Source organism: Salvelinus fontinalis, chromosome 6, assembly GCF_029448725.1.
Source record: "Salvelinus fontinalis isolate EN_2023a chromosome 6, ASM2944872v1, whole genome shotgun sequence".
In the NCBI taxonomy this organism is placed as follows: Eukaryota; Metazoa; Chordata; class Actinopteri; order Salmoniformes; family Salmonidae; genus Salvelinus; species Salvelinus fontinalis.
The window spans coordinates 33,089,243-33,104,150 of NC_074670.1; the positions used below are offsets into that span (position 1 = coordinate 33,089,243).

Genomic DNA, 14,908 nt, shown 5'->3' on the forward strand with positions numbered 1-14,908 from the left:
CACCATGAGCTTCAATGCACCTTGCCCTAGATTCTACAAGTGTCTGGAACTCTATTGGAGGGATGCGACACCACTCTTCAACAAGAATTTCTATAATTTTGTGTTTCGTTTATGGTGGTGGAAAGCGCCGTCTCAGGCGCCGCTCCTGAATCTCCCATAAGGTGTTCAATTGGGTTGAGAAAAGGTGACTGAGGCGGCCATGGCATATGGGTTACATAGTTTTTGTGCTCATCAAACCATTCAGTGACCACTTGTGCAATGTGGATGGGGGCATAGCCATGGTAGCCAAAATAATGCCCAGAACAATAGCCTACACAGTATTTTTTACATGACCTTAAGATTGATGGGATGTAAATTGCTTAATAAAAATCAGGAACCACACCTGTGTGGAAGCACTAGCTTTCAATATACTTTGTATCCCTTATAATATTATTTACTCAAGTGTTTCCATTATTTTGGCAGTACATTCCATTACATTGATAAAGTACACTAGTGCCATCTACTGGTAGTGTAACTGAACAGCATGATATTGATAAACGCTCGCACGAACCTATAAAGAACCTATAAAGATGACGTTTGACAGACAAGATTGAGGCTTTAGGAATTTGTCTCAAAACAATTTATTCATACAATAACCAAACTTTTATCCTTTGATAAATATGTACAAAAACTCTGCATTGCTGCAATCATAGAGATCAATCTATGCCTCCAACAACAATTGAGAGTGTATTCATTTACCATTTCACTTGTCCATATCCACATGAATTGCGCTAGGCAAACCAAAGTCCACATTACTGTCCGATGGTGACCGACTGGTGATTGTATAACAGGCCACAGAAAGGTCTCGTTGATGATGCGTTTCCTGTTCAAAGAGGTTTACCTTTCTCAGCGCTTTCTCTTAGCTTCAAACTTGTAGACGGCAGAGGCATTGACCGTCTCTTTGCTCACCCTCACCTTCTTGTTCTTATCCTGGACAGAGAGGAGACACCACAGAGATGGTAATACTGTTGAACATTCTATCATTTAGTGTGTCACCGTATTCTGTGGGAGACACACAAGCACAACGAGGATCAAAGAAACCTCCTATATAGTTAACGAGCAGGCTGTTCTTTCTAGAAGTAGATGCCCCCTTTGGGACAGTGGATAGAATCGAATGGATTAGCACAGAAAACTATTTAAAAGACTAGAATTAAGTACAACTTGTCCACCAGAGGGGGGGAACGTACCTTTGGCTTTTCTAACATGTGAAGCCCCTAGAAATACCCCAACAATACAATTATCATGGGGAAATCCAAGTCTTTCTCAACCCCCGTCTTAAGCATTACGAATCATTACGTTTATATGGCTTGTAGTCATCTCCTACTCACGTGTAGGTCTTTGCGTGTCTGGATCTTCTGGCCAATGACAAACATCTTCTTCTCCCGGTCAATCCGCTGGGACAAGATCTTATACTGGTGCTTCCTCTGTCTGGCCAACTTCTGCAGAGAGGAAAACATACACAACCATCAACACATGTAACGGAGAAATACTCTGTAGAGAGTTGAATAACCACACACCACCATAATTGAGAAATCTTATGAATTTATGCTAACAAAAGGCCTTAAAATGAGAGACTGGAATGGTCTAAAAAATGTGCAAACTCGACCCACCCGGTGCCCTAGGCGAGCTAAAACGAAAGCACCCATTGCTGCGGATCAGTGTTGCCATTAGGCTACACAGGGACACTCCTGACTGACCTTTATCACAAGAGGCTCCACGGCACCCTGGATGGTCTGGGTCTCCAGCGTATGGAGGGTGGGCCGGTTGTACACCCTGTCCACCAGCTCAGGAGCTGTGTCCAGGTGGCTGGCCAGGTCAAAGTCTGCTACTGTAGTGGAACACAAAACCAGGAGATATCAGGGCTCTTGTCAGTTTCAGATGGTCTTTAAAAACAGTCTTCAGTTAAAGGAAAGATTCACCCATTTTGAATGTTATTTCGTATTTGTGCAGCGCTGAGCGATGTTCTATAGATTCCCGGGGACATATCATGTTTTCATGTTTATCGGAGCTACCTGATCGGCTCTCCTATTCTTAGACGCTTTATGGATATGGGCCCTGATTCCTAGGTGTACAAGAAGAATGTCTGTACGTATGATGAAAGTGGGAGTTAATGGCCTTCTGTATGAAATATCCAACGCAATACCACAAAATAACACTACCCAGTGTGTGTGTATATATATATGTATATACACACACACTGGGTAGTGTTATTTAAAAAAAAAAAAATATATATATATATATATATATATATATATATATATATATATATATATATATATATATATATATATATATACACACATACATACATACACATTTGAAGTCGGAAGTTTACATAAACTTAGTTTGTAAACATTAAAACTCGTTTTTCAACAACTCCACAAATTTCTTGTTTAATTAACAAACTATAGTTTTGGCAAGTCGGTTAGGACATCTACTTGTGCATGACAAGTAATTTTTCCAACAATTGTTTACAGACAGATTATTTGACAATTCCAGTGGGTCAGAAGTTCACATACACTAAGTTGACTGTGCTGTTAAACAGCTTCAAAAGTTCCAGAAAATTATGTCATGGCAATAGAAGCTTTAGAGGCTAATTGACATCATTTGAGTCAATCAGAAGTGTACCTGTGGATGTATTTCAAGGCCTACCTTCAAACTCAGTGCCTCTTTGCTTGACATTACAGGAAAAACCAAAGAAACCAGCCAAGACGTCAGGAAAAAAATGATAGACCTCCACGGGTCTGGTTCATCCTTGGGAGCAATGTCCAAACGCCTGAAGGTACCACATTCATCTGTACAAACAATAGTATGCAAGTAGAAACACCATGGGACCACGCAGCCATCACACCGCTCAGGAAGGAGACGCGTTCCGTCTCCTAGAGATGAACGTATTTTGGTTTGAAAAGTGCAAATCAATCCCAGAAAAAACAGCAAAGGACGTTGTGAAGATGCTGGAGGAAACAGGTACAAAAGTATCTATATCGACAGTAAACGAGTCCTACATCGACATAACCTGAAAGGCCGCTCAGCAAGGAAGAAGCCATTGCTCCAAAACCACCATTAAAAAAGCCAGACTACAGTTTGCAACTACACACGGGGACAAAGATCGTACTTTTTGGAGAAATGTCCTCTGGTCTGATGAAGCAAAAATATAACTGTTTGGCCATAATGACCATCATTATGTTTGGAGGGAAAAGGGGGAGGCTTGCAAGCCGAAGAACACAATCCCAACCATGAAGCACGGGGGTGGCAGCATCATGTTGTAGGGGTGCTTTGCTGCAGGAGGGACTGGTGCACGTCACAAAATAGATGGCATCTCGAGGAAAGAAAATTATGTGAATATATTGAAGCAACATCAAGACATCAGTCAGGAAGTTAAAGCTTGGTCACAAATGGGTCTTCCAAATGGACAATGCCCCCAAGCACACTTCCAAAGTTGTGGCAAAATGGCTTAAGGACAACAAAGTCAAGGTATTGGAGTGGCCATCACAAAGCCCTGACCTCAATCCTATAAAACATTTGTGGGCAGAATTGAAAAAGCGTGTGCGAGCAAGGAGGCCTACAAACCTGACTCAGTTACACTAGCTCTGTCAGGAGGAATGGGCCAAGATTCACCCAACTTATTGTGGGAAGCTTGTGGAAGGCTACCCAAAACGTTAAACAATTTAAAGGCAATGCTACCAAATACTAATTGAGTGTATGTAAACTTCTGACCCACTGGGAATGCGATGAAAGAAATAAAAGCTGAAATAAATAATTTGCTCTACTATTATGCTGACATTTCACATTATTAAAATAAAGTGGTGATCCTAACTGACCTAAGACAGGGCATTTTTACAAGGATTAAATGTCAGGAAATGTGAAAAACTGAGTTTAAATGTATTTGGCTAAGTTGTATGTAAACTTCCGACTTCAACTCTACTTTGCTTGGTGTTCGTATTAATGTATTCCTCTACCTTCTTGCTTTGAGTCCAAGTAGAAGGAGTGCCTGTTTTTCTGTTTGTTGTCAGCGTCCAGGAGATGGAGTTCTGATTTCAACCTCTCAATTTTCTGAAGGCAATTCAAAACACTTAAGCCTGCACTTTCACCACCATTGACAACTTCAGTGATTAAACAGAGTGAGTACAAGAACGAAACAGTCTGCACGTTGCACTCCACGGGATGAATTAACAGTTGATGTTGTTCAATTGCTTTTCATAGGCTCTTATTTGTGCTGACTGGCATAGATTCCCCTCACAATTTCACACTGTACATATTCACAGCCCATTCCTTTATCCAATCATACAGCTAAAAGGAAATAAGTTCATTCAAGAACATAAGGAACAGTTTATTCAAGTTTAAAAGGCACCACACTGAGCTCTTACCTTGCCCTCAGCCACTCTCTTCATCTCTACATATCTGATATCCTGCGTCCTCATCACCTTCCTCTGTTCCTCTGTATTCTCCTCCTCTGTTCCTTTAGCCTTATTTGCCACATGCACTCCATCCTTTCAGAACACAAGAGGACCAGAGATGAGGGGATTTTATTATCAGACTGCAGAAATGGCACAACCATTAATCTATCATGTTTTACTTTCATTCTTATACCAGCAAGGATGAAATATGGACATGGTAAGACAGTCAAACAAGCTAGCTATTGTATTAGCCCGAGTGCCAGTCTGTTTGTGCCATCATGCCAACTGATTATCACACCTGACAATGAGCATGGGAGTTGGCAAGGCTACTCCTGTATAACCTGGTCCCAGATCTGTGAGGTCTTACTCCATTGTGTTTGGCTTGACAATGACCAGGAGTTGACAAGACAGCACAAATCTGGGACCAGGCGAAGCAACATCCAATGAGTGATGACTTACCTTAAGCTGAGAGCTGACCATCTTAAAATAGAACTCATCAGGGTTTTTGTCCAAGGCTTTTTTACGCAAAGCAGCAAGGGTGTTCTCTTTCTTGTGGTGGTCACTGAAAATGTCAAAACAAAGCGTATAAGATCAGCAACCAAATCATATCTGTACATGGACCACACATATCTAGCTGTGTAGCTTACGTGACAGTTCAGCAAATGTGAATATGTGTTACTAGAATAAGCATGAATTAGATTGACTTACTCCGCACGAAGTTTGTAATCCTTTTTCTTTTCAAGATGTCCAAGATGTTTTCTGAAAACAGGCTGTGGCACAACATTAAAGATTATTAGTTGGTTAACGTTAGTTATTACAGTAGGCAACAGGAACCAAATTCACATTGTTATTAACTAGTTAGCAACATAATTCTACAGGTCAACAACCACCAATTACACTAATCAATACTTTACACATTGGTAGCTGTACAAACAATAGGATTGCTACCTGGAAAGTTAACGCGTTAGCTAGCTAGCGACAGTAGCTAGCTAACGTAATAACTATCTCATCCTTACCTGGGATCTTTCTTTGTGATTTTTTTGTTGGGACTTCAATGCCTTTCTAAACGACGACATATTGCCAATTTTTAAAGTACAAAATCTATAATGTAGACAGTTCTTCCTAAAACAAGCAACTGCCTCAAAATTCTCCCTTAGTAAAACACGCGGGTATACAGGAAGCGCTAAAAACACTTGGGTATACAGGAAGCGCTATTTCACTTTTCATTTAAGAAGATTCGCTATTTCTTCACTCTCCGCTGGCAACCATATGTAGTACAAATCAAACCAATGATATTATGGTGAGCTCTCTTGATGTTATGGTGGGTGAAATTAGTGATGACAAAATATTAATATATGTTTAGAATTTCCGTTAGTGTCATTATTCATATCAACAAAATACACAACATCAAACTTTTGTTGAAATTATCAGATGTGGTTGTTGCAACATTCGCAATTAAACAGTAGGTGGCACTGTTACACACATTTTGACAATTAACCAGGCACTCCTGCCCTGATGTCGAAAGTATCAAATCAAATGTCTTTTATATAGCCCTTCGTACATCAGCTAATATCTCGAAGTGCTGTACAGAAACCCAGCCTAAAACCCCAAACAGCAAGCAATGCAGGTGTAGAAGCACGGTGACTAGGAAAAACTCCCTAGAAAGGCCAAAACCTAGGAAGAAACCTAGAGAGGAACCAGGCTATGAGGGGTGGCCAGTCCTCTTCTGGCTGTGCCGGGTGGAGATTATAACAGAACATGGCCAAGATGTTCAAATGTTCATAAATGACCAGCATGGTCAAATACTAATAATCACAGAAGTTATCGAGGGTGTAGCAAGTCAGCACCTCAGGAGTAAATGTCAGTTGGCTTTTCATAGCCGATCATTAAGAGTATCTCTACCGCCCCTGCGGTCTCTAGAGAGTTGAAAACAGCAGGTCTGGGACAGGTAGCACGTCCGGTGGACAGGTCAGGGTTCCATAGCCGCAGGCAGAACAGTTGAAACTGGAACAGCAGCAAGGCAAGGTGGACTGGGGACAGCAAGGAGTCATCATGCCCGGTAGTCCTGACGCATGGTCCTAGGGCTCAGGTCCTCCGAGAGAGAGAAAGAAAGAGAGAAGGAGAGAATTAGAGAGAGCATACTTAAATTCACACAGGACACCGGATAAGACAGGAGAAGTACCACAGATATAACAAACTGACCCTAGCCCCCCGACACATAAACTACTGCAGCATAAATACTGATTGAGGGAAAGTACTATGTGATAGGTATTTGGGTATGATGATGAGTCAGGCTCCTCCTTTACGTGTCATCTTTCTGATAATAAATGTCCTAATAAAGATGATATAACTAACCCCTTGGTCCTACCTTCTAGTATTCAGCAGAATATGCTCACTAAACCGAGGGGCTTAAAATATCTATTTTAATGCTATTATGCACGTATATTGTTATTAATGTCATTTTTCCACGTGAATTTAAAAAGTAGCTTTAACTTTCATTGTTGTGAGGATAATCAAATAAAAATCAGCGATAAGACAACCAAATTAGCCATTCAGCCAGTAAACCCTTAAAGCTTTACTGTGTTGAAAGTTTCCCATTAAAAGTTTTACTGTGGCTTTAAAATATCAATTTTGGCAATCTTTCTTCAAGCAGACCAAGGCAGATGCCAAAATCCTGCTACAGAGACACTGAACACACATCACCACATTAGTTTATGTGGACTTTTTAATCATTGGCATCCAAAACTGAGATCGTCCAGTCTGGCCTGTTCTGTCGCGTGTTGCACAATGCCAGGCTTGGAACCAGGAAGAGCTTCATAACAAACCCAGGTCACTGCGCTAGTCAGTTTATATGTCTTGGCCACAGTTTTGATGCTCCAAATTACTTAAGTCACCGTAATGAAGGCCTGCTTTCGCCAAAGAAGTTGTTTAACACAAACAGATAATAAACTCAGCAAAAAAAGAAACGTCCTCTCACTGTCAACTGCGTTCATTTTCAGCAAACTTATCATGTGTAAATATTTGTATGAACATAACAAAATTCAACAACTGAGACATAAACTGAAGAAGTTCCACAGACATGTGACTAGAAATTGAATAATGTACCCCTGAACAAAGGGGGGGGTCAAAATTAAAAGTAACAGTCAGTATCTGGTGTGGCCACCAGCTGCATTAAGTACTGCAGTGCATCTCCTCCTCATGGACTACACCAGATTTGCCAGTTCTTGTTACCCCACTCTTGTTACCCCACTCTTCCACCAAGGCACCTGCAAGTTCCCGGACATTTCTGGGGGGAATGGCCCTAGTCCTCACCCTCGGATCCAACAGGTACCAGACTTCCTCAATGGGATTGAGATCCGGGCTCTTTGCTGGCAATGGCAGAACACTGATATTCCTGTCTTGTAGGAAATCACGCACAGAACGAGCAGTATGGCTGGTGGCATTGTCATGCTGGAGGGTCATGTCAGGATGAGCCTGCAGGAAGGGTACCACATGAGGGAGGAGGATGTCTTCCCTGTAACGCACAGCGTTGACATTGCCTGCAATGACAACAAGCTCAGTCCGATGATGCTGTGACACACCGCCCCAGACCCTTCACCTCCAAATCGATCCCGCTCCAGAGTACAGGCCTGAAGAGCACTTTTTGCCAGTCCTGTCTGGTCCAGCGACGGTGATTTTGTGCCCATAGGCGATGTTGTTGCCGATGATGTCTGGTGAGGACCTGCCTTACAACAGGCCTACAAGCCCTCAGTCCAGCCTCTCTCAGCCTATTGTGGACAGTCTGAGCACTGATGGAGGGATTGTGCGTTCCTGCTGTAACTTGGGCAGTTGTAGTTGCCATCCTGTACCTGTCCCGCAGGTGTGATGTTCAGATGTACCGATCCTGTGCAGGTGTTGTTACACGTGGTCTGACTCTGCGAGGACGATCAGCTGTCCGTCCTGTCTCCCTGTAGTCTTAGGCGTCTCGCAGTACGGACATTGCAATTTATTGCCCTGGCCACATCTGCAGTCCTCATGCCTCCTTGCATCATGCCTAAGGCACATTCACACAGATAAGCAGGGACCCTGGGCATCTTTCAGTTGAAAGGCCTCTTTAGTGTCCTAAGTTTTCATAACTGTGACCTTAATTGCCTACTGTCTGTAAGCTGTTAGTGTCTTAATGACCGTTCCACAGGTGCATGTTCATGAATTGTTCATGGTTCATTGAACAAGCATGGGAAACAGTGTTTAAACCCTTTACAATGAAGATCTGTGAAGTTATTTGGATTTTTACAAATTGTCTTTGAACGACAGGGTCCTGAAAAAGGGACGTATCTTTTTTTGTTGAATTTATGTTTGTGTTTTTCCAACATGAGTTCTTTATGTTTCCTGCTGGAGTGCAGACCCCGAATATGACTCATATCCAAATCAATGGTTTCAAATAACCTCAGTGACAAATATCAGTGACAAATGCCTCTGTTGATGGACACCTGAGTGGATCTCTCTACTCAAATGTTTACTCTCACGTTCCCCTGGCCATGTTTCCGTTTATGATGTGGGAAACATGGAAAATAGGTCCTTTACAGTACAATGCTTTTCCAACAGTCTTGAAGGAGTTCCCACATATGCTGAGCACTTGTTGGCTGCTTTTCCTTCACTCTGTGGTCCAACTCATCCCAAACCATCTCAATTGGGTTGAGGTCGGATGATTGTGGAGAACAGGTCCACTGATACAGCACCATCATTCTCCTTCTTGGTCAAATAGTCATTACACAACCTGGAGGTGTGTTTGGTCATTGTCCTGTTGAAAAACAAATGATAGTCCCACTAAGCACAAACCAGATGTGATGGCATATCGTTGCAGAATACTGTCGTAGCCATGCTGGTTAAGTGTGCCTTGAATTCTAAATAAATCACAGACAGTGTCACCAGCAAAGAAGCCCCACACCATTGAACCTCCTCCTCCATGCTTCACGGTGGGAACCACACATGAGGAGTTCATCCGTTCACCTACTCTGCATCTCAGAGCCTGCCAGGTGGTGCAGTGGTCAAGGGCACTGCATCGCAGTGCTAGCTGCGCCACCAGAGTCTCTGGGTTCGCGCCCAGGATGGGCTGGGTTCGCGCCCAGGCTCTGTCGCAGCCGGCCGCAACCGGGAGGTCCGTGGGGCGACGCACAATTGGCATAGCGTCGTCCGGGTTAGGGAGGGTTTGGCCGGTAGGGATATCCTTGTCTCAGTATGTAAAACGTAATAAAAAATGTATGCACTCTACTGTAAGTCGCTCTGGATAAGAGCGTCTGCTAAATGACTAAAATGTCATGTAAAATCTCACAAAGACACAGCGGTTGGAACCAAAAATCGCAAATTTGGACTCATCAGACCAAAGAACAGATTTCCACCGGACTAATGTCCATTGCTCGTGTTTCTTGGCCCAAGCAAGTCTCTTCTTCTTATTGGTATCCTTTAGTAATGGTTTCTTTGCAGCAATTCGACCATGAAGGCCTGATTCATGCAGTCTCCTCTGAACAGTTGATTTTGTATATCACCCCTACCTTGTCACAACACAACTGATTGGCTCAAATACATTAAGAAGCAAAGAAATTCCACAAATTAACATTTAAACATTGAAATGCATTCCAGGTGACTACCTCATGAAGCTGGTTGAGAGAATGCCAAGAGTGTGCAAAGCTGCCATCAAGGCAAAGGGTGGCTACTTTGAAGAATCTCAAATATAAAATATATTTTGATTTGTTTAACACTCTTTTTGGTCACTACATGATTCCATATGTGTTATTTGATTGTTTTGATGTCTTCACTATTATTCTACAATGTAGAAAATAGTAAAAATAAAGAAAAACCCTATAATGAGTAGGTATGTCCAAACTTTTGACTGGTACTGTATGCCAAAACATGTGGGGCCACAGTGCATGAACCAGAATCATGTCGGAAATTACACACTCCCCATCTCTCTCACACAAAAATAGTTATTATTAATACATTACATATACTGTCACGGGCATCGAAAGCATGCTCTTCTCCTCAGTGACATGGTTTCATGGCCACATCATTCCATGGAGGATAAGGGGGTACAACACCTCCTTGGGGAACACCGCTCTCTCTCGCTCCACTTCCTGATACAATAATCCAAAGAGAGACCAGGCAAAGCCACAGTGGCACCAGATCCCTAATCTCATGTAGAATCTCACTTTGGGAATGCCATGGAAAAAGCTCAAGAAGGAAGAGGGATATTCCACTATTCCACAAACCATCTTTCTGGATTTGCACTCTCTGTGCTCTATCCCACATGACCACAAAGAATCTGTTTAATATGTGTGAGACTTGCCCAGCGAGCAGAATATTCTGCGGGTGATGAAGAAACCTCTGAATGGGTTCAGTGTTTCCACTTTATGTCACTCACTTGTTTTTCATTTTCATCTCTAATGACCCTACTGTTCGGGGTCTGCCTCGGGGCCACTGTGATATACTAGTCCACTAACATGAGTCTAATTACCAAAACACAGATAGCACTTTAGGATTTACGGGTTAAATAATGTCTGCGTAGATTTGGACTAATCAGCACTACAAGCCAAAATGCCTGTTGAATTATTGTAGGGGGGTAGATAGTAGAATGAAGATTGTGAGTCATAACACGTAGATCCTAGAGTGGGAGGACAAGAGCATTCGCCAAGGGTCAGGGATTTCGGAATACCCTTATGGTGGCAGATCAAATTAAATCAAACTTTATTTGTCACATGCACCGAATACAACAAGTGTAGACCTTACTGTGAAATGCTTACTGACAAGCCCTTAACCAACAGTGCAGTTCAAGAAGAGTTAAGAAAATATTTACCAAATAAACTAAAGTAAAAAATAATCAAATGTAACACAATAACATAACAATAACGAGGCTTCATACAGGGGGTACCAGTACCGAGTCTGTGTGCGGGGGTACAGGTTAGAGGTAATCTGTACATGTAGGTAGGGGTGAAGTGACTATGCATAGATAATAAACAGCGAGTAGCAGCAGTGTACAAAATAAATGGAGGGGGGGGGGGGGGGTCAATGTAATAGTCCTGTGGCCATTTGAATAATTGTTCAGTAGTCTTATGGCTTGGGGGTAGAAGCTGTTAAGGCGCCTTTTGGTCCTAGACTTGGCGTTCCGGTACCGCTTGCCGTGCAGTAGCAGAGAAAACAGTCTATGACTTGGGTGACTGGAGTCTCTAACAACTTTCCTCTGACACCGCCAATTATATAGGTCCTGCATTGCAGGAAGCTTGGCTCCAGTGATGTACTGGGCTGTACGCATTACCCTCTGTAGCGCCTTACGGTCAGATGCCGAGCAGTTGCCATACCAGGCGGTGATGCAACCGGTCAGGATGCTCTCGATGGTGCAGCTGTAGAACGTTTTGAGGATGTGGGGACCCATGCCAAATCTTTTCAGTCTCCTGAGGGGGAAAAGGTTTTGTCGTGCTGTCTTCACGACTGTTTTGGTGTGTTTGGACCATAATAGATCGTTGGTGATGCGGACACCAAGGAATTTGAAACTTTCGACCCCCTCCACTACAGCCCCGTTGATGTTAATGGGGGCCTGTTTGGCCCGCCTTTTCCTGTAGTCCACGATCAGCTCCTTTGTCTTGCTCACATTGAGGGAGAGGTTGTTGTCCTGGCACCACACTGTCAGTTCTCTGACCTCCTCCCTATAGGCTGTCTCATCGTTGTCGGTGATCAGGCCTACCACTGTTGTGTCATCAGCAAACTTAAAGATGGTGTTGGAGTTGTGTTCGGCCACGCAGTCGTGGGTGAACAGGTAGTACAGGGGGGGACTAAGTACACACCCCTGAGAGGCCCCAGTGTTGTGGATCAGCGTGGCAGACGTGTTGTTGCCTACCCTTACCACCTGGGGGCGGCCTGTCAGGAAGTCCAGGTTCCAGTTACAGAGGGACGTGTTTAGTCCCAGGGTTCTTAGCTTAGTGATGAGCTTCGTGGGCACTATGGTGTTGAACGCTGAGCTGTAGTCAATGAACAGTATGCTCACATAGGTGTTCCTTTTGTCCTGGTGGGAAAGGGCGGTGTGGAGTGCGATTGAGATTGAGTCACCTGTGGATCTGTTGGGGCGGTATGCAAATTGGAGTGGGTCTAGGGTGTCCGGGAGGATGCTGTTGATGTGAGCCATGATCGGCCTTTAAAAGCACTTCATGGCTACCGACGTGAGTGCTACGGGGAGGTATTCGTTTAGGCAGGTTACCTTCACTTCCTTGGGCATAGGGACTATGGTGGTCTGCTTGAAACATGTATGTATTACAGACTCAGTCAGGAAGAGGTTGAAAATGTCAGTGAAGACACTTGCCAGTTGGTCCGTGCATGCTTTGAGTGCACGTCCTGGTAATCCATCTGGCCCGGCAGCTTTGTGAATGTTGACCTGTTTAAAGGTCTTGCTCACATTGGCTACCAAGAGCGTTATCACACAGTCATCCAGAACAGCTGGTGCTCTCATGCATGCTACAGTGTTGCTTGACTCGAAGCGAGTATAAAAGGCATTTAGCTCATCTGGTACGAATATGGGCAGCTTGCGTCTGGGTTTCTCTCTGTAGTCCGTAATAGTTTTCAAGCCCTGCCACTTCCGACGATTGTCAGAGCCGGTGTAGTAGGATTCAATCTTCATCCTGTATTGACGCTTTGCTTGTTTGATGGTTCGTCTGAGGGCATAGCAGGATTTCTTATAGGCTTCCGGATTAGTGTCCCGCTCCTTGAAAGCGGCAGCTCTATCCTTTAGCTCGATGCGAATGTTGCCTGTAGTCCATGGCTTCTGGTTGGGATATGTACGTACGGTCACTGTGGGGACGATGTCGTCGATGCCCTTATTTATGAAGCCGATGACTGAGGTGGTATACTCCAATGCCATTGGATGAATCACGGAACATATTCCAGTCTGTGCTAGTAAAACAGTCCTGTAGCGTAGCATCCGCGCCATCTGACCACTTCCGTATTGAGCTAGTCACTGGTACTTCCTGCTTTAGTTTTTGATTGTAAGCAGGAATCAGGAGGATAGAATTATGGTCGGATTTGCCAAATGAGGGCGGGGGAGAGCTTTGTATGCATCTCTGTGTGTGGAGTAAAGGTGGTCTAGAGTTTTTTTCTCTGGTTGCACATGTGACATGCTGGTAAAAATTAGGTAAAACTGGTTTAAGTTTGTCTGCATTAAAGTCCCCGGCCGCTAGGAGTGTCGCTTCTGGGTGAGCATTTTCTTGTTTGCTAATGGCCTTATAGAGTTGGTTGAGTGCGCTCTTAGTGCCAGCATCGGTCTGTGGTGGTACATAGACGGCTACGAATAATATAGATGAGAACTCTCTTGGTAGATAGTGTGGGCTACAGCTTATCAGGCGAGCAATACCTCAAGACTTCTTTAATATTAGACATTGCGCACCAGCTGTTTTTGACAAAAAGACACACACCCCCCTCCCCTCGTCTTACCAGACGTAGCTTCTCTGTTCTGCCGGTGCATTGAAAATCCCTCCAGCTCTATATTGTCTGTGTCGTCGTTCAGCCATGACTCGGTGAAACACAAGATATTACAGTTCTTAATGTCCCGTTGGTAGGATAATCGTAATCGTAGGTCATCCATTTTATTTTCCAATGATTTCATGTTAGCAAGTAGAATTGATGGCCATGGGAGTCTACTCGCTCTCCTACGGATTCTCAAAAGGCAGCCTGATCTGCGTCCTCTTTTCCTTCGTCTTTTCTTCACGCAAATGACGTGGATCTGGGCCTGTTCCCGGGAGAGTAGTATATCTTTCTCGTCGGACTCATTAAAGGAAAAAGCTTCTTCCAGTCCGTGGTGAGTAATCCCAGTTCTGATGTCCAGAAGTTATTTTTGGTCATAAGAGATGGTAACAACAACATTAGGTACAAAATAAGTTACAAATAATCCAGATCTATGGCCTATTTGGTTTTTAATATGACCCTGTAAAAATAACAGCAGTGAAATAAGCCTGCTGGACAGTGGCTGAGTTCAGAACTCTGGTCCTGTCTCCCTGGCCCTGACCATTGCAGGGCCTTTTTTACAACAGGCCGACCCCGTCAGAAAGGTCCTCGAAAGGAGTTCCTTAGTGTGGTTCCAGATCTGTTTGTGCTGTCTCTCTAACTCCTATGGTCATTAGCGTGACAATGGTCATAGAAGTTGGCAAACAGCCCAAACAGATCTGGGACCAGGTTAGGAGTTTAACATTTTAGTCCCCCAACCAAGACCACAATATTTTTCCAGCACAATTACATTACGTTTCTATGAGGAGACCCAGCCTCTAAGACATATAGTGCGAGACATAACATTCTTCCTGTCTTTTCTCTCCATCTCCTCCTCTGTTCCTCGAGAGCCAGCAACAGTGAGCGCACCACTGGACCTTATTCCCACCCTCACTCTCCGACCACAAATTCCTATAAAACGTAAATCATCTACAATTAACTGTTAAGTCTGCTGCTTAATTTCTCTGCTTGAG

At 43.6% G+C, this 14,908-nt stretch overlaps 1 protein-coding gene across 1 annotated transcript; it reads right to left on the reverse strand.

Annotated features, from left to right (window-relative positions):
• Positions 1 to 604: 604 nt before the first annotated feature.
• On the reverse strand, positions 605 to 5,644 carry LOC129857705 (probable U3 small nucleolar RNA-associated protein 11). The gene is made up of 8 exons (XM_055926206.1): positions 5,453 to 5,644; positions 5,145 to 5,206; positions 4,896 to 4,998; positions 4,407 to 4,529; positions 3,999 to 4,092; positions 1,737 to 1,867; positions 1,368 to 1,478; positions 605 to 969 (listed from the first exon to the last, which is right to left on the reverse strand). The coding sequence occupies exons 1-8, from the start codon at positions 5,510 to 5,512 to the stop codon at positions 886 to 888; spliced, it is 768 nt and encodes a 255-aa protein (XP_055782181.1). The 5' UTR covers positions 5,513 to 5,644; the 3' UTR covers positions 605 to 885.
• Between the last annotated feature and the right edge of the window lie 9,264 nt (positions 5,645 to 14,908).